The following is a 20,132-nucleotide window of genomic DNA, read 5'->3' on the forward strand; positions in this document are numbered from 1 at the left end:
ATCTGTTGGGGCGGTATGCAAATTGGAGTGGGTCTAGGGTTTCTGGGATAATGGTGTTGATGTGAGCCATGACCAGCCTTTCAAAGCACTTCATGGCAACAGACATGAGTGCTACGGGTCAGTAGTCATTTAGGCAGGTTACCTTAGTGTTCTTGGGAACAGGGACTATTGTGGTCTGCTTGAAACATGTAGGTATTACAAACTCAGTCAGGGACATGTTGAAAATGTCAGTGAAGACACTTGCCAGTTTGTCAGCACACGCTCTGAGTTCACGTCCTGGTAATCCGTCTGGCCCTGCGGCCTTGTGAATATTGACCTGTTTAAAGGTCTTACTCACATCGGTTATGGAGAGCGTGATCACACAGTCATCCGGAACAGCTGATGCTCTCATGCATGCTTCAGTGTTGCTTGCCTCGAAGCGAGCATAGAAGTAATTTAGCTAGTCTGGTAGGCTCGTGTCACTGGGCAGCTCGCGGCTGTGCTTCCCTTTGTAGTCTGTAATAGTCTGCAAGCCCTGCCACATCCGACGAGTGTCGGAGCCGGTGTAGTACGATTCAATCTTAGTCCTGTATTGACGCTTTGCCTCTTTGATGGTTCGTCGGAGGGCATAGCAGGATTTCTTATAAGCGTCCGGGTTAGAGTCCCGCTCCTTGAAAGCGGCAGCGCCACCCTTTAGCTCAGTGCGGATGTTGCCTGAAAGCCATTGCTTCTGGTTGGGGTATGTACGTACGGTCACTGTGGGGACGACATCATTGATGCACTTATTGATGAAGGCAGTGATTGATGTGGTGTACTCCTCAATGCCATTGGAAGAATCCTGGAACATATTCCAGTCTGTGCTAGCAAAACAGTCCTGTAGCGTAGCATTTGCATCATTTGACCACTTCTTTATTGACCGAGTCACTGGTGCTTCCTGCTTTAGTTTTTGCTTGTAAGCAGGAATCAGGAGGCTAGAGTTATGGTCAGATTTGCCAAATGTGGGGCGAGGGAGAGCTTTGTACGCGTCTCTGTGTGTGGAGTAAAGGTGGTCTAGAGTAATTTTTCCTCTGGTTGCACATTTAACATGCTAGAAATGAGCTAAAACTGATTCTATTTTCTCTGCATTAAAGTCCCCGGCCACTAGGAGCGCCACCTCCGGATGAGCGTTTTCCTGTTTGCTTATGGCCTTATACAGCTCATTGAGTGTGGTCTTAGTGCCAGCATCGGTTTGTGGTGGTAAATAGACAGCTACGAAAAATATAGAAATAGTGTGGTCTACAGCTTATCATGAGATACTCTACCTCATGCGAGCAAAATCTCGAGACTTCCTTAATATTACATTTCGTGCACCAGCTGTTGTTTACAAAATAGACTATGGGAGGCGCACATTACTAAATAAAGCCATGGCCACATGGAACTCTAATTCACATTAGGTAACTGATGCTTGTAGTAGAATCAGATTTTAAAAACAGATACAAATACACCATATGGAACAGCGGGGGCTGTGAAGAGACGCACACACAGGCACACACATGATAAGACATGCACTCTACACACACAAGTACACATGGATTTTGAATTGTAGATACAGTGAGGGAAAAAAGTATTTGATCCCCTGCTGACTTTGTACGTTTGCCACTGACAAAGAAATGATCAGTCTATAATTTTAATGGTAGGTTTATTTGAATAGTGAGAGACAGAATAACAACAACAAAATCCAGAAAAACGCATGTCAAAAATGTTATAAATTGATTTGCATTTAAATGAGGGAAATAAGTATTTGACCCCCTCTCAATCAGAAAGATGTCTGGCTCCCAGGTTTCTTTTATAAAGGTAACGAGCTGAAATTAGGAGCACACTCTTAAAGGGAGTGCTCCTAATCTCAGCTTGTTACCTGTATAAAAGACACCTGTCCACAGAAGCAATCAATCAATCAGATTCCAAACTCTCTACCATGGCCAGGACCAAAGAGCTCTCCAAGGATGTCAGGGACAAGATTGTAGACCTACACAAGTGTCACGGTTTCGGCCGAGGCTGCTCCTCCTCCTGGTTCGGGCAGGCTTCGGCGTTCGCCGTCCCCGGAATATTAGCTGCCACCGCTCTATGTTTCTGTGTTTGATTGCTTTTGTCTGTCTGTCACACCTGTGTCTGTTTGAGTGTTGATTACGTGTCTTATAAGTTCCTTGTTTTGCTCTATGGTAATTGTGTGTTGTTATTTTCCGTTGCCTATTTTGTATATGATACGTGTTTGTTTTCCGTATCATTTTTCTATGTTTAGTGTTTTACGCGTGTGCGTAATTTTCCCTCGCCTCTTCGTGTTATCGAGGTCGGGGTTTATACCATTGCATTTGAGACTATTAAAAGTCTTGTTGGACTAAACCTCTGCTTCCTGCGCTTGACTCCTCCACCACATCCACAACGGTTTATCCCAGAACAACACACCATCATGGAGTCAGCAGGATCAGCGGCGGCACCCGAATCCCTGCTGGACCGGATCGATTTCCAGGACGCCATGATCCAGCGACTCGGGACCGCCATGGACGAGGTGTCCAACGCCCTGCGCCGATTGGTGAACTCTGAGGTGGCCAAGGACCCTTACAACATCACCTCACCAACGGCCAGTCCTCCTCTCTCAGTACCGGAACCCAGTGGCATTCGGCTCTCACTCCCGAGGGCATATGACGGTTCTGCAGCCGGGTGTCAGGGATTCCTCCTGCAGGTAGAACTGTACCTTGCCACTATACACCCGGCGCCCTCGGGATACGAGAGCGTCTCCGCCCTCATCTCCTGTCTCTCCGGCAAGGCGTTGGAATGGGCCAACGCCGAATGGAGGGGAATAGACGCCGCTACCATCACCTACGCGGAGTTCTCCCGCCGCTTCAGGGCTGTCTTCGATCATCCCCCTGAGGGGAGAGCGGCGGGAGAGCGTCTATTCCACCTCCGACAGGGGAAGAGGAGCGCACAGGAGTTCGCACTGGAGTTCCGGACACTAGCGGCGGATGCGGGGTGGAATGAGAGGGCCCTCATCGACCAGTACCGATGTAGTCTACGAGAGGACGTTCGTAGGGAGCTGGCCTGCAGGGACACCAACCTGTCGTTTGACCAGTTGGTGGACATTTCCATCCGTCTGGATACCCTGCTGGCTACCCGCGGACGTCCCGAGTGGGGGTCGTCCAGTCCACCCTCCAGCACCCCCGAGCCGATTCCCATGGAGCTGGGGGGTGCTGGCGCTAGAGAGAGGAGGAGAGGGAACCCGAGGGGGGCCATCCCCTGCACCACCTGCGGTCGTGGAGGACACACTGCGGCCAGGTGCTGGGGAGGGTCCCCTGGGGGAGGTGACAGCAGGCCACGCACTGGGGAGTCATTTCAGGTGAGTAGGCGCCCCACTCACCCAGAGCTCTCTGTTGGTCACATGAGTATTCCTGTAAGGTTTCCACAGGTGGCACCTCATTCCCAGCATAAGGCGCTAGTAGATTCAGGCGCAGCTGGGAACTTTATTGATCGGGCATTTTGTAGTAGGTTAAGGATTCCCCTTCGGCCGGTAGATAATCAATTTCCTGTCCACGCATTAGACAGCCGGCCGTTGGGGTCGGGCCTTATCAGGGAGGTCACAGCGCCACTGACTATGACGACGCAGGGGGGTCATGAGGAAATCATTCAGTTCTATCTGATTGACTCTCCTGCGTACCCAGTGGTGTTGGGTCTTCCCTGGTTAAGCACCCATGATCCTACCATAGCGTGGCAACAGAGGGCTCTTATGGAGTGGTCTGCCCAGTGTGTAGGGAGATGTCTAGGTGTTTCCATAGGGGCGACCTCGGTAGAGAGTCCGAACCAAGTGCCCGCACTGCGCATTCCCCCCGAGTATGAGGATTTAGCACTCGTGTTTAGCAAATCGAGGGCAGCACGGCTACCTCCTCATAGACAGGGGGACTGTGCGATAAATCTCCAGACCGGAGCGGCTTTTCCCCGGAGTCATGTGTATCCCCTGTCTCAAGAGGAAACTGCGGCTATGGAGACATACATAGCCGAGTCCTTGGCACAGGGATACATACGGTTCTCTACTTCCCCAGTCTCCTCGAGTTTCTTCTTTGTGAAGAAGAAGGACGGGGGATTGCGCCCGTGTATTGATTATCGTAGTCTCAATCAGATCACAGTTAAATACAGCTACCCACTTCCACTGATTGCGACGATGACGGAGTCATGGCATGACGAGTATCTCGTCATGCCATACGGTTTAATGAATGCTCCTTCAGTCTTCCAATCCTTTGTTGACGAGATTTTCCGGGACATGCATGGGCAGGGAGTAGTAGTTTACATTGACGACATCCTAGTGTACTCTGCTACTCGAGCCGAGCATGTAGCCCAGGTACGCCGAGTGTTGAGACGACTGTTGGAGCATGACTTGTATGTCAAGGCAGAGAAATGCCTGTTTTTCCAGGAGTCCGTCTCCTTTTTGGGTTATCGGTTGTCCGCGTCTGGTGTGGAGATAGAGGTAGACCGGGTATCGGCCGTGCGTAATTGGCAAACTCCAACCACTGTAAAAGAGGTGCAGCAGTTCTTGGGTTTTGCTAATTACTACCGGAGGTTTATTCAGGGTTTTGGACAGGTTGCAGCTCCCATTACGTCCCTGCTAAAGGGGGGTCCGGTTCGCTTGCAGTGGTCGGCTGAGGCGGACAGGGCATTTGTCAAACTTAAGAACCTGTTCACCTCGGCTCCTGTGCTGGCGCATCCGGATCCCTCTTTACCATTCCAGGTTGAGGTAGACGCGTCCGAGACTGGTATTGGGGCAGTTCTATCACAACGGTCCGGCACGCCACCTAAACTCCGCCCCTGTGCGTTCTACTCCAAGAAGCTCAGCTCGGCGGAGAGTAACTATGATGTCGGGGACAGGGAGCTGTTAGCCGTAGTCCAGGCCCTAAAGGTGTGGAGGCATTGGCTTGAGGGGGCTCAACACCCTTTCCTCATTCTGACGGATCACCGTAACCTGGAGTACATCCGGGCAGCTAGGAGATTGAACCCTCGTCAGGCTAGGTGGAACATGTTCCTAACCCGGTTCGTTTTTAAGATCACATACATCCCTGGGTCCCAGAATGGTAAGGCAGACGCCCTGTCCCGGCGGTATGACACAGAGGAGAGGTCCAACGAGCCTACTTCCATACTGCCGGAGTCCTGTTTGGTGGCTCCGGTGGTGTGGGAGGTCGATTCAGAAATCGAGCGGGCACTGCGTACCGACCCTACTCCCCCTGAGTGTCCTGTGGGGCGGACGTACGTTCCGCTCGAGATTCGGGATCGACTTATTTATTGGGCTCATACATCACCCTCCTCTGGACATCCAGGTATTGGCCGGACATTGCACTGTCTTAGCATGAAATACTGGTGGCCAACGTTAGCCAGGGATGTGAGGGTTTATGTCTCCTCCTGCTCGGTATGTGCCCAGTGTAAGGCGCCTAGACATTTGCCCAGGGGTAAGCTACATCCCCTGCCCGTTCCACAACGACCATGGTCCCACCTATCGGTGGATTTCGTAACAGACCTTCCCCCCTCCCAGGGGAATACCACCATCCTGGTCGTTGTGGATCGGTTTTCTAAGGCCTGTCGTCTCCTTCCCATGCCGGGTCTCCCTACTGCCCTACAAACCGCTGAGGCCCTATTCACCCATGTTTTCCGGCACTATGGGGTCCCCGAGGATATTGTGTCTGACCGAGGTCCCCAGTTCACTTCCAGAGTTTGGGGAGCGTTCATGGAACGGTTGGGGGTCTCGGTAAGCCTTACCTCGGGGTACCACCCAGAGAGTAATGGGCAGGTGGAACGTGTCAACCAGGATGTGGGTAGGTTTTTGAGGTCCTATTGCCGGGACCGGCCGGAGGAGTGGTCGAGGTTCATCCCCTGGGCAGAGATGGCCCAGAACTCTCTCCGCCATTCCTCCACCAACTTAACACCTTTCCAGTGTGTTTTAGGTTATCAGCCGGTCCTGGCACCGTGGCACGAGAGCCAGATCGAGGCCCCTGCGGTGGACGAGTGGATTCGGCGCTCGGAGGAGACGTGGGACGCTGCCCATGTCCATCTGCAGCGTGCCATCCGTCAACAAAAGGCGAGCGCCGATCGCCACCGCAGTGAGGGACCGGTGTACGCACCGGGAGATCGAGTCTGGCTCTCGACTCGAAACCTGCCCCTCCGCCTGCCCTGCCGGAGGCTTGGTCGGCGGTTTGTGGGGCCCTTCAAAGTCCTGAGAAGATTGAACGAGGTGTGTTACAGGTTACAACTGCCAATTGAGTATAAAAATATTAACCCCTCGTTCCATGTGTCTCTTCTCAGGCCGGTGGTAGCTGGCCCACTCCAAGAAGATGAGATAGGAGAGACCCCTCCGCCCCCTTTGGACATCGAGGGGGTCCCGGCGTACAGGGTCCGGACCATCCTGGACTCGAGGCGCCAGAGGAGTGGTCTCCAGTATCTCGTGGAGTGGGAGGGGTACGGTCCGGAGGAACGGTGCTGGGTGCCCAGGGGGGACATACTCGATCCATCCCTCCTGACTGAGTTTCACCATGGGCATCCCACGCGCCCGGGTCCGCGTCCTCCTGGCCGTCCCCTCCTGGCCGTCCGGGGTCGGCGCGCGGCTGGAGCCGCGCGTCAAGGGGGGGGTACTGTCACGGTTTCGGCCGAGGCTGCTCCTCCTCCTGGTTCGGGCAGGCTTCGGCGTTCGCCGTCCCCGGAATATTAGCTGCCACCGCTCTATGTTTCTGTGTTTGATTGCTTTTGTCTGTCTGTCACACCTGTGTCTGTTTGAGTGTTGATTACGTGTCTTATAAGTTCCTTGTTTTGTATTATGGTAATTGTGTGTTGTTATTTTCCGTTGCCTATTTTGTATATGATACGTGTTTGTTTTCCGTATCATTTTTCTATGTTTAGTGTTTTACGCGTGTGCGTAATTTTCCCTCGCCTCTTCGTGTTATCGAGGTCGGGGTTTATACCATTGCATTTGAGACTATTAAAAGTCTTGTTGGACTAAACCTCTGCTTCCTGCGCTTGACTCCTCCACCACATCCACAACGGTTTATCACAACAAGGCTGGAATGGGCTACAAGACTATCGCCAAGCAGCTTGTTGAGAAGGTGACAACAGTTGGGGCGATTATTCGCAAATGGAAGAAACACAAAATAACTGTCAATCTCCCTCGGCCTGGGGCTCCATGCAAGATCTCACCTTGTGGAGTTGCAATGATCATGAGAACGGTGAGGAATCAGCCCAGAACTACACGGGAGGATCTTGTCAATGATCTCAAGGCAGCTGGGACCGTAGTCACCAAAATTGAGCTCTTTGGCATCAACTCAACTCGCCGTGTTTGGAAGAGGAGGAATGCTGCCTATGACCCCAAGAACACCATCCCCACCGTCAAACATGGAGGTGGAAACATTATGCTTTGGGGGTGTTTTTCTGCTAAGGGGACAGGACAACTTCACCGCATCAAAGGGACGATGGGCGGGGCCATGTACCGTCAAATCATGGGTGAGAACCTCCTTCCCTCAGCCAGGGTATTGAAAATGGGTTGTGGATGGGTATTCCAGCATGACAATGACGCAAAACACACGGCCAAGGCAACAAAGGAGTCGCTCAAGAAGAAGCACATTAAGGTCCTGGAGTGGCCTAGCCAGTCTCCAGACCTTAATCCCATAGAAAATCTGTGGAGGGAGCTGAAGGTTCGAGTTGCCAAACGTCAGCCTCGAAACCTTAATGACGGAGAAGATCTGCAAAGAGGAGTGGAACAAAATCCCTCCTGAGATGTGTGCAAACCTGGTGGCAAACTACAAGAAACATCTGACCTCTGTGATTGCCAACAAGGGTTTTGCCACAAAGTACTAAGTCATGTTTTGCAGAGGGGTCAAATACTTATTTCCCTCATTAAAATGCAAATGAATTTATAACATTTTTGACATGCGTTTTTCTGGAATCTTTTTTTGTTATTCTGTTTCTCACTGTTCAAATAAACCTGCCATTAAAATTATAGACTGATCATGTCTTTGTCAGTGGGCAAACGTACAAAATCAGCAGGGGATCAAATACTTTTTTCCTTCACTGTATATGATAGTAGAATAGTGGCCTGAGGGAAAACACTTCATGTCTTGTGAAACATGTTATGAAATGTAATATGTAAAATTGTACATAACTGCCTTAATGTTGCTGGACTCCAAGCAGCAACTAATGGGGATCTTTAATAAATACAAATACGTCTGAATATCCTCAACATAAGGTGATAGTTCTCCTGTATATTATGAGTACATCGACTGCAATGAGAAGGCATAATGTGACTTAGATATTTCGGCAAGCATGTCCTGCAGATCTATGTCCAGATAAAGCGTCCAGGGTGAAAAGGTTGAATTAAAAAAGTTGTGTGTGGACAAAACTAAGACGTTGGTAAACTTGTTAAATACAGAGTTTGATCTAATAGTTATTTTGAGTAAAAAGCGAAAAAGTTTGACAGGTAGCCAAGTAGCAACAAACAGCACAGCAATATCGGAGACAACCTGGAAGTGCCTTGCGTCACAATACAGTAAAGTACACACACAAAAGGGTAAAATAATACGCCATGAGCAAAATAGTGTTGTTTAGACACTGCACACTTCAATGACTTTGTGTGATCGGCATTCTGAGAGAGAGAGCTGAGGAAGAATAGAGGAGAATCCATGCAGCAGGTTAGGATAATTAACGTAGCAGATTAGGAGACAGGTTAAGGTTAGAAAAAGGGTTAGGGTTAGGGAAAATGCTCTCCTTCCCTGATCCGAAAATAATTTCTGGTTGTAGCTGTATCTAAGTGGGGTAAAAAGAGTGTGTCCTGAGAGTATTGCGCCCATAGCTATTGAACAGCGGGAGGCACACACCTCTTTCTGAAACAAAAACGCGATCCTCTGTCAACGTCTCGCTTCAGTTCACGCGGACAATAGAGAACTACAGCCCTTTCAAAGGAGGTACGAGCGCGAGAGAAGAGAGAAGCTAAATACACCACGGGTGCTTGAGTCGTTTTATGTCAGTTACATGTCGCCTACTGTTCAAGACCTATACAGTGGTTGGCGTTTGGGGAATCAAAAGGCATATTTGAGAAAATAATAGAACGATTCATTGAGCAGCTCTCAGCTCTGAGCACTGAGCAGGCATGTCCCGAAGGAAGCAGAGCAATCCAAGGCAATTTAAACGTAAGTTTATTTTTCTCTATCTTTTGTGTTGCTTTATTAAAACACATATTTCAACACATGCTGTATTATTTTCAACATATAGAATGTATTTCATAATAGAGAGCCAGAGACCTCATTACGATCAACTTTTGATTCGTAAATAGTTCAGTAGCCTAGGCATGTCCCGAAGGAAGCAGAGCAATCCAAGGCAATTTAAACGTACGTTTATTTTTCCCTATATTTTGTGTTGCTTTATTAAAACACAGAAAACACAGGCTACTGAAATATTTACGAATCAAAAGTTGATTGTAATAAGGTCTCTGACTCTCATACATTCTATATGTTGAAAAAATACAGCATGTGTTGAAATATGCAAGCGTATTTGGAAGAAATCATCATCATTATATCAATAGGCCTATATACTATATAATGAATGGTCACAATACTTTGTAAATAGTTGTATACAAAATGTTCTGGCGTTTTGTGAAATTTGGTAATTTTTGCAAATGTTATTCATGAGCTAGTGCAGCCTACTTTTTTGTTGTTGCTCTTTTTATAATATTTCTTAGAAGTGTTGAAACAGGTATGATTCAATAAAATGTATCCATGTGTTCCATCAGCAGTCATGTGAAATCCTTAGATTAGGGCCTAATACATGTATTTCAATTGAATGATTTCCTTATATGAACTGTAACTCAGTAAATTATTTTGCATTTATATTTTTGTTCAGTGTAACTCTACTAAAAGTCACAACATTAAATATTATTTTTCTGTGTGCTTGTGAGAAGATTTATATAGTAATTTATCATTGATTCAGGGTCATATCACCCAACCCTGAACACATTCTGATGACCTGTCCTAATCCTTTGGCCTTATACAAACCACTGCCCTCATATGGCATTTGTTTACACATTGTTTAAATGTTTCTAAATATTTTCATTTCTTTCATAATGGCCATGTCCCTGATATATGTTATGTCATTGTTATGACAGTGTTATGCAGCCCTTATTACAGAGGGTTCAAGTAAAGTGTTTACCTTGTATATAATGCAGTCTGTTCTGCTCGCCTTATGTCATTGGACTGCCTTGGTGTTATCAGAGTAAAAACTCTAGTATGTTTAAATCATTTAGCTGTTTCAACCCTTCTAACAAACATTAGGTCAACGCACATTACCTGTATGTACTGTAATACAGTGTGTACGTCTCACCCCCTATCATTGGGTTATACGTCAAAGTAAAAACTCTAGTATGGTGAGACTGAGAGCCAGCCCAGCAGCACAGACAGTTATAGCAGAGGACAAAAAGGTTGTTAACGGGTGAGGAGGATTTCTCTGCTCCCCCTTCGATGGAACGTATTGCCCCTGCCTGTTATCTGGCCGTGCGATTCACAGTGAGCAGAGTATTTTAATATTTAGCTTATTCCATTCTCTGGGGTGCCCTCTGCAGAGCAGATTTTAAAAAGGAGGTCTGAAAGAGCTCCATTAATTTGCCCCGATGACTGAGGTGATAAGGGGAGATAATGGAGCAGATAAGCTGTAGAAGATATACCATCAGACACCCCATTATTACCATTAGAATTCCAGCCTGGCAGTCTGCAGTCTCCTGATAATCTCGGATCCCACCCCCACCACCACTTTGGATGATAAGACAAAAAATAGTCCCTCTGTCCGCACTCCCGAGTCCCTTTATTATCCCACCTCCAGGATATTCTGATAATATGGTGAGATATATATTATGTATTTTTTCCCCCGCCTCAACTTTTGTGCCCTTTTGATATTAGTATAATTATTTCTCTATTTTTCCATCACACACAGATTTAACAAAGGCATTTCTTTCTGGAAATCTTTCCCGTTGGTTTTTCCCCCTCGCCTTCCCCGCCCCCCCAAAAAATCCAGAGCTTTTATTGTAATAAGAGTTTGATCCCAAAACCAGATAGAGGGAAATTAGGTGTTGTATGGGAAAACACATATCAATGGTATCAGCCAAATCTAACCAGCCTAAGCTGGTAGCAGCTGTTGTTCTTTGCCTTATCATCTCCAAGCCAATATGCCAATAAATATTGTTCAGATTGGGCCGGCCAAATTTATGACAGGGGGATTAAAATAATTTCCAGTGCTTTGCAGATTGGGCTAGGCTGGGGCGGTGTGATATGTGGTTGTGCTTCATAACCTCCACAGTGTCCACACACCACCATGCCTCTTCTACACACAGCTTATCTGCTCCTTCAGAGGTAGTGTACTGTAATTATCCATGTTTCAATGTGCACCTGTCCTGTCCTGACTCTTTCTGAGAGTGTGCACACTGTAACGCAGGGCTCTCCAACCCTGTTCCTGGAGAGCTACCCTCCTGTATCAACCCCAGTTATAACTAATTTTGGGTACTATCAACAATAAAATACTCTGAAATGTTTCTCCAATACTCTCAGCCACGTTATTCCCACACTGTACAACTTTAATAAGTACTGTATTAATTCTTTACATTAAATTGCCATAGATAGCAATGCACTCTGGGTGATTTTAAGAGTAAACAGTAAATTATACCGTAAATTCCAAAGAAACCTTGGTTTAACAGTACATTACTGTAACTGCACAGCATTGTGGGATTGGCAACTTGCAACCTTTTCAAACAATTAGGATTGATAGGATTGAGATCAAAGTCTGAAGTGAACCAACCTAACAAGGTGTGTAAAACATTTACTGTATATGATTTACCTAAATGAATTACACCAAACATTACACTGTAATAAAAACTGTGATTTATACCGTACATTTGTACATTTATCAACAGTAACATACTGTGAAGCATTATATTGCAACATACTGTAAATTATGGTGCATTGTGGGAAAGATTTGTGGGCATGGAAATAATTGCTGTATTTTGAATTATACTGTAATTCCACCCCACAGAATACAGTACCATACCGTATGTTTGGAGTGCTAAAAACCTTTTGACCACTAGTGGATGCATGTATTGTTGTTTCTGGCTTATTAACATATTTTGAGGTTTGCCATGTAAGAGGCTATATTTGTTGCACCCGTGAGTGAGAACGCTGTACCAATTTAACTCCTATGTGGTTATAGTGCCCCATCAATTAAAAATGTATAGAGGACAGGTTGGAGTAGCAGACAGTTTTAAACCTAAAATGGTTGAGCATTTTGCCGTGTCCTTTTGGTCTGTTTTGCCCTGTAGTCGCTGCCAGTTTGGAAGCCTTTGTTAGGCCTCTAGAAGTAGTGATGGGGAAATGAAGCTTCGAGTATTTCCAGCCAATTGTGTCAAATAGTTTAATCACTCAAGGCTTTGATCAAAACAGTGTACACTAGTGGCACCTGCTGGTCAAAAGAATTTAGAACAGCCAAATTATTATAGATGATGTCGCACACAGTTTAGCCTTTTTGTCTTCCACCGAAACCAATACCAAACCAATCAGGTGGTTGTTAGACGAAACCAAGCTTCTGATAAAGCGATACAATGATTGGCACACTGCTTCGAAATAAACTGCTTAGCGATTTTGACGCATACCTCGGCGCTCCGGTATCCAACGTAACATCACTATCTAGAAGTGCAAGTGATTTAAAACACGAAGTATTCATTAATATGCTGTAATGTTTAAACACTTTACCTAGCAGCCAACCTGCTTGCACCATCCCTTGTAATTACAGTAAAATACTGTGAAACACAAACACGTAACCTCAATGAATTTCATTCATTTATTCCGATTGCAGTAGCTTTTATTTTTACAGTATAATTCAGTACATTTTACAGTATTTTACTGTGTGTCATTACACAGTACTTTCTTTGATACCATATTTATATTACAGTAGGTGTATTGTAAAATGAAATACAGAATTTTACTAGCCTTTACAGTGTATAGTAGTTCCAGGTGATCAGAATTTTATTAAACAATGTAAAATTGATGTTCTAAATATTCTAAATTCCCCTTATTAATTATAGAAGTATGACTTCTATTGTTATTATATGCCGATTTGATAGTGTGGCTCTCAGCCAGTGAATAATGATTAATTTCCAGATCAATGCGACATGAAGAGGGGTGACTGCATGCCAGCTTCTCTCTCTCCATCCCCAGCATCTGTTCACTCTGCTAATTAGATACACAGTGTTGTGGTCCACTGGTCTACAAAGAGGCGGCAGGTAGCCTAGCGGTTAAGAGCATTCGGCCAGGAACCGAAAGGTTGCCGGTTTGAATCCCAGATCCGACTAGGTGAAAAATCTGTCGATGTGCCTTTGAGCAAGGCACTTAACCCTAATTGGGTAAGAGCGTATGACAAATGTACAGAGTAGCTGAGACCTGACTGAGAGGAGTTAATGTTTCTTTCTCTCTCTCCCCCTCTACAATATTTTAAAACAACACTGTCTCCATACACTGTGCATCGTTTCACATTGATGATGGCTAATACTGCGACCATGATAGAAGGAGTGATGTCAGGTGATCCTCTCTGTTAGTTAGCGGAGCACTGAGCAGTCAGCCAACTCAGACCCAGTGGGAGGTTATGAAAGGTGTTGATAACTACTTCCTCTGATTAATGAAAGGTGTTGATTTATTAGTGTTTGCCTTTTGGTATAGATTTTCTGTGGTGTACAGTTTGGGGCTATTGTGTTGAGAGGCTGGTTAGAAAGTGCTGGAGTTGATTAGAGAGAATGAATGAATAGTATGGACTGTTTGGGCAACTTTCCGTTGTGCCTCAATATGCAGAGAAAATGTGCATTAAGTAATATAAAGCAAAATAATTATAAAATGCAAATGGATTACTTAAAAATCATACAATGTGATTTTCTGGATTTTTGCTTTGTAAGTAGGAAAACCTGCAAAATCGGCAGTGTATCAAATACTTGTTCTCCCCACTGTATGTTCCAGTGTTTGTAGATTTGCTATTAGTGATGTCCACTAATAGCAAATAGAGAGAGGGAGAGAGAGAAAGAGTGAGACTGATAGAGAGAGAGGCCAGAGATAGAGAGAGCCGTTGGTCACGGCACTGAGGAGATTGGGCACACAATGCAGCATGGTACCGCACAGCGTAACGCGGTGGATCGGATGCCCTTATCCCCAGCCAAGGTGCCACAGCTGTGTGTTTGATGTGTGGCTGCCTGGGCAGGATGGGCATGTGGAGAGGAGGGAGGCTTGTGTTATGCTCTCTCTCTCTCTCTCTCTCTCGCTCTCAAATTCATATTGCTTTATTGGCATGAAATACAATTTGTAGATATTGCCAAAGCAGTATAGGTGCCACAGCTGCGTGTTTGATGTGTGGCTGCCTGGGCAGGATGGGCATGTGGAGAGGAGGGAGGCTTGTGTTATGCTCTCTCTCTCTCTCTCTCTGAAATACAATTTCTGATTGCTTTATTGGCATGAAAAACAATTTATATACGTACATACTGTATCTGGCAGTAATATTTGCAGTTTCTCCCTCACCCAGAATAATTCCCAGCTTTATGCCATTAGTAAATGCAAAGAAGTTGGGAATTGATTGAGATATTTTCTTGAAAAATATAATCTTATTTGGGAGTATTTCTCACAGTAGAGGAAAAAGTGCATCTCTGTCTTTGCCTCCCCTGTCGTGCAGTGACCACATAGACACTCCTCTTTGGATAGCCATCTCTTTTTGTGTCTCCCTTTTTCAATAGCCAATTAGTGATCGCTGAGCCTGTATTTGGCCAGGATCTGTCACTGTTTTGTATCTCTGACAGCTCTGCAGCTCAGGAGTACTGTGTTTAAGCATTTTATTCCTGATTTTGTCAGGGCCACATGCCTTTCCAGGTTTAACGTTTTGTATTTTCTTTGAAAGTTCAGCCTGTGTAATTTGGTAGTCAATTGGGTTCTGGTTGTTTTTAATTGTGTGTTCAAAGGAGCTAAGTTTTTCTTGCATCTTTTTGGGGTTTAAAGTAAGGTTTTCTGATGGTATTATTTCATAAAGACTTTCAAAATTATCTGTCCAAATGTTGGCATTTTGAATGGCTAGGTCATTCCTCTGTTTTCCATTTAAACCATTCCATTTGTCCCAGAACTGGTTTCCATCAACGGACTCTTCAAATCAAATGTATTGGTCACATACACATGGTTAACAGATGTTATTGTGAGTGTAGCGAAATGCTTGTGCTTCTAGTTCCGACAGTGCAGCAATATCTAGCAAGTAATATCTAACAGTTCCACAACAAATATCTAATACACACAAATCTAAGTAAAGGAATGGAATGAGAATATATAAATATACGGATGAGCAATGTCATTGTCAGAGCGGCATAGGCTAAGATGCAATAGATAGTATACAATACAGTATGTACATACGAGATGGGTAATGCAAGATATGTTAACATTATTAAGATACTATATAATACAGTATGTACATATGAGATGGGTAATGCAAGATATGTAAACATTATTAAAGTGGCATTATTAAAGTGACTAGTGTTCCAGTTATTTTCAAGTCTGTATGTAGGCAGCAGCCTCTCTGTACTAGTGTTAGCTGTTTTTCAGTCTCTCGGTCCCAGCTTTGATGCACCTGTTCTGACCTCGCCTTCTGGATGATAGCGGGGTGAACAGGCAGTGGCTCGGGTGGTAGTTGTCCTTGATTATCTTTTTGGCCTTCCTGTGACATCGGGTGCTGTAGGTGTCCTGGAGGGCAGGTAGTTTGCCCCCGGTGATGCGTTCTGCAGACCGCACCACCCTCTGGAGAGCCCTGCGGTTGTGGGCGGTGCAGTTGCCGTACCAGGCGGTGATATAGCCCGACAGGATGCTCTCAATTGTGCATCTGTAAAAGTTTGTGAGGGTTTTATGTGACAGGCCAAATTTCTTCAGCCTTCAAATTTCTTCAGCCTCCTGTTGCGCCTTCTTCACCACACTGTCTGTGTGGGTGGACCATTTCAGTTTGTCAGTGATATGTACGCCTTCTCCACTGCTGTCCCATCGATGTGGATAGGGGGGTACTCCCTCTGCTGTTTCCTGAAGTCCACGATCATCTCCTTTGTTTTGTTGACGTTGAGTGAGAGGTTGTTTTCCTGACACCACACTCTGAGAGCCCTCACCTCCTCCCTGTAGGCTGTCTCATCGTTGTTGGTAATCAAGCCTACTACTGTTGTGTCGTCTGAAAACTTGATGATTGAGTTGGAGGCGTGCATTGCTACGCAGTCATGGGTGAACAGGGAGTACAGGAGGGGGCTGAGCACACACCCTTGTGGGGCCCCAGTGTTGAGGATCAGCGAAGTGGAGATGTTGTTTCCTACCTTCACCACCTGGGGGCGGCCCGTCAGGAAGTCCAGGACCCAATTGCACAGGGCGGGGTTGAGACCCAGGGCCTCAAGCTTAATGATGAGCTTGGAGGGTACTATGGTGTTGAAAGCTGAGCTATAGTCAATGGACAGCATTCTTACATAGGTATTCCTCTTGTCCAGATGGGATAGGGCAGAGTGCAGTGTGATGGCGATGCATCATCTGTGGACCTATTGGGGCGGTAAGCAAATTGACGTAGGTCTAGGGTGACAGGTAAGGTGGAAGTGATATGATCCTTGACTAGTCTCTCAAAGCACTTCATGATGACAGAAGTGCTACGGGGCGATAGTCATTTTGTTCAATTATCTTTGCATTCTTGGGTACAGGAACAATGGTGGCCATCTTGAAGCATGTGGGGACAGCAGACTGGGATAGGGAGAGATTGAATATGTCCGTAAACACTCCAGCCAGCTGTCTGCGCATGCTCTGAGGACGCGGCTAGGTATGCCGTCTGGGCCGGTAGCCTTGCGAGGGTTAACACGTTTAAATGTCTTACTCACGTCGGCCATGGAGAACGAGAACCCACAGTCCTTGGTAGCTGGCCGCGTCAGTGGCACTGTGTTATCCTCAAAGCGACAAAGAACTTGTTTAGCTTGTCTGGCAGCAAGATGTCAGTGTCCGCAACATGGCTGGTTTCCCTATTGTAGTCTGTGATTGTCTGTAAACCCTGCCACATACGTCTCGTGTCTGAGCCGTTGAATTGTGACTCCACTTTGTCTCGATATTGACGTTTTGCCTGTTTGATTGCCTTGCGGAGGGAACGACCACTCTGTTTGTATTCTGCCATATTCCCCGTCACCTTGCCATGGTTAAATGCAGTGGTTCGTGCTTTCAGTTTTTCGTGAATGCTGCCATCTATCCACGGTTTCTGGTTAGGGTAGGTTTTAATAGTCACAATGGGTACGACATCTCCTATACACTCCTTATAAACTCACTCACCGAATCAGCGCATACGTCTATATTATTCTCAGAGGCTACCCGGAACATATCCCAGTCCGCGTGATCAAAACAATCTTGAATCGTGGATTCCGATTGGTCAGACCAGCGTTGAATAGTCCTTAGCACGGGTGCTTCCTGTCTGAGTTTCTGCCTATAGGAATGGAGGAGCAAAATGGAGTCGTGGTCAGATTTGCCGAAAGGAGGGCGGGGGAGGGCCTTGTATGCATCACGGAAGTTAGTATAACAATGATCCAGTGTTTTACCAGCGCGAGTGCTACAGTCAATATGCTCATAGAATTTAGGTAGCCTTTTTCTCAAATTTGTTTTAAAAAAATCCCCAGCTACAATACATGCAGCCTCAGGATATATGGTTTCCAGTTTGCATAAAGTCCTGTGGTTCCTTGAGGGCCGTTGTGGTATCGGCTTGAGGGGGGATATACACGGCTGTAACAATAACCGAAGAGAATGCTCTTGGGAGATCATACGGACAGCATTTGATTGTGGGGAATTCTAGGTCAGGTGAACAAAATGACTTGAGTTCCTGTATGTTGTTACAATTACATCATGAGTCGTTAATCATAAAACATTCCCCCCCACCCTTCTTCTTCCGGGAGAGATGTTTATTCCTGTCGGCGTGATGTACCGAGAACCCAGATGGCTGTATGGACAGGGACAGTATATCCCGAGAGAGACATGTTTCCATGAAACAGAGTATGTTACAATCCCTGATGTCTCTATGGAAAGCAACCCTTGTCCTGCTCTCGTCAACTTTGTTATCTAGGGACTGAACATTAGCGAGTAATATACTCGGAAGCGATGGGTGTGCGCGCCTCCTAAGTCTGACTAGAAGACCGCTCCGGCTGCCTCTCCTCCGGCGGCATTGTTTTGGGTCGGCCTCTGGAATCAGTTCAAATGCCCTGGGTGGTGCAGACAAAGGATCCGCTTCGGGAAAGTCATATTCCTGGTCGAAGTGCTGGTAAGTTGACGCCGCTCTGATATCCAGTAGTTCTTCCCGGCTGTATGTAATAACACTTAAGATTTTCTGGGCTAACAATGTAAGAAATAATACATTAACGTTTCCTAAGGACTTCAATCTCTTTCAGAGTATTCTCAAAATGCTTCCATTTCTTCCATCTTAGGTTTTGTTTGTATTCTGTCAATGTGTCAAAATATTATTGCCGAACGTCTCTATCCTGTGGTTGGTGATGTTTTCTATTTGATAAAGCTTTAAAACATTTTCTTATGAGATTACATTCAGCATCAAACCATTTCTCTTTTTGAGGTTTCCAATTTTAACTATTTTTCCTTTTGCATAAATGTGCTTTTGTGGCTACTTTATGTATATCTAATTTAATTTATTCACATCCAAATTTATGTCAGGGTGGTTTGGGCTGAATGTACTCGAAAGGAAATCATTGATACAGGTTGTAATTTCTGGGCAGTGCAATGCTGTGTTTAAGTGTGTTGCGATGTCAGGGGCCCATCTGTATATTTTATGTAGATTAATCAGTGTACAGGGCTCTGTTTGTTTGGTCTTTGGGTGGAGAAGTCTTTAAAAAAATACATTAATCTGGCAGTGGTCAAATAATGGTATCTGTGGTCTGACAGTGAATGCACTAATGGCGGAGAGGTCCAAGTCTGAGATTACATAGTCATCAACATTTGTCCCAAGAGCTGAGCAGTAGGTGAACCTTCCCAAAGAATCCCCTCTAATCCTGCCATTAAGAAAATACAGGCCTAAGGCTCGACAGAGATGCACTCGCCTTTCCATTTTTGTTTACTACCTGGTCTGGGCTATTTCTATTACTAGTGGGGTATAAGGAGGGATGTCCAAATATACTGTATGTCTATTACCCTCAGGCTTCATTCAGGTTCAGAACCTGTTCTAGCATTAAAATCCCCACACAAAAGCACATTTCCCTCAGCCTGAAACTGTTTGGTTTCTCTTTGGAGATTATCATAAAACTGATCATCATAGTAAGATGAATCTGAGGGAGAAGCATAAACCACACCTCTGTATGAATCATTAAGGATTGTCACTAAGGATTGTGCCTTTGTTCAGTTTTAAATCAAAAAGGGTAACACCCACATTTTGTTGTCTCAGTGAAAGGTCCGGTTTATACCATATGATCAATCCTCCCGAGTCCCTGCTCTGTTTTATGATTTTATGTTTTAATGATTGAAGTAGAATTTCCCTATAGCCTGAAGGACATTGAGGGTTTGTGGTCATAAGACCTAAGTTAGAGGAGTACAAGCCCTGGATATTCCTATAACTAATACACAGAACAAAAATATAAACACAGCATGCAACAATTTGAACGATTTTACTGAGTTACGGTTCATATAAGGAAATCAGTCAATTGAAATGAATTCATTATGCCCGAATCTATGGATTTCACATGACTGGGAATGCAGATATGCATCTGTTGGTCACAGATTCTTAAAAATAAGGTAGGGGAGTGGATCAGAAAACCAGTCAGCATCTGGTGTGACCACCATTTGCCTCATGTAGCGCAACACATGATCAGGCTGTTGATTGTGGGCTGTGGAATGTTGTTCCACTCCTTTTCAATGGCTGTGCGAAGTTGCTGGATATTGGCCGGCACTGGAACACGCTGTCATACACGTCGATCCAGAGCATCCCAAACATGCTCAATGGGTGACATGTCTGGTGAGTATGCAGGCCATGGAAGAACTGGGACATTTTCAGCTTCCATGAATTGTGTAAAGATCCTTGTGACATGGGGCAGTGCATTATCATGCTGAAACATG

General features: G+C 45.6%; 1 protein-coding gene across 1 annotated transcript in view; it reads left to right on the plus strand.

Moving 5' to 3' along the window:
• Nucleotides 1–9,322: 9,322 nt before the first annotated feature.
• The window catches only part of LOC311108661 (zinc finger protein ZFPM2-like), a gene marked incomplete at both ends in the record, with an annotated part of 149,020 nt that continues 138,210 nt past the window's right edge, over nt 9,323–20,132 (plus strand). Inside the window, one exon of the mRNA XM_084151357.1 lies at nt 9,323–9,362. Coding sequence (XP_084007483.1) covers nt 9,323–9,362 — 40 coding nt within the window. The remainder of the gene's footprint in view (nt 9,363–20,132) is intronic.

This window comes from Coregonus lavaretus, assembly GCF_964263955.1.
Source record: "Coregonus lavaretus genome assembly, chromosome: 3".
NCBI lineage: Eukaryota > Metazoa > Chordata > Actinopteri > Salmoniformes > Salmonidae > Coregonus > Coregonus lavaretus.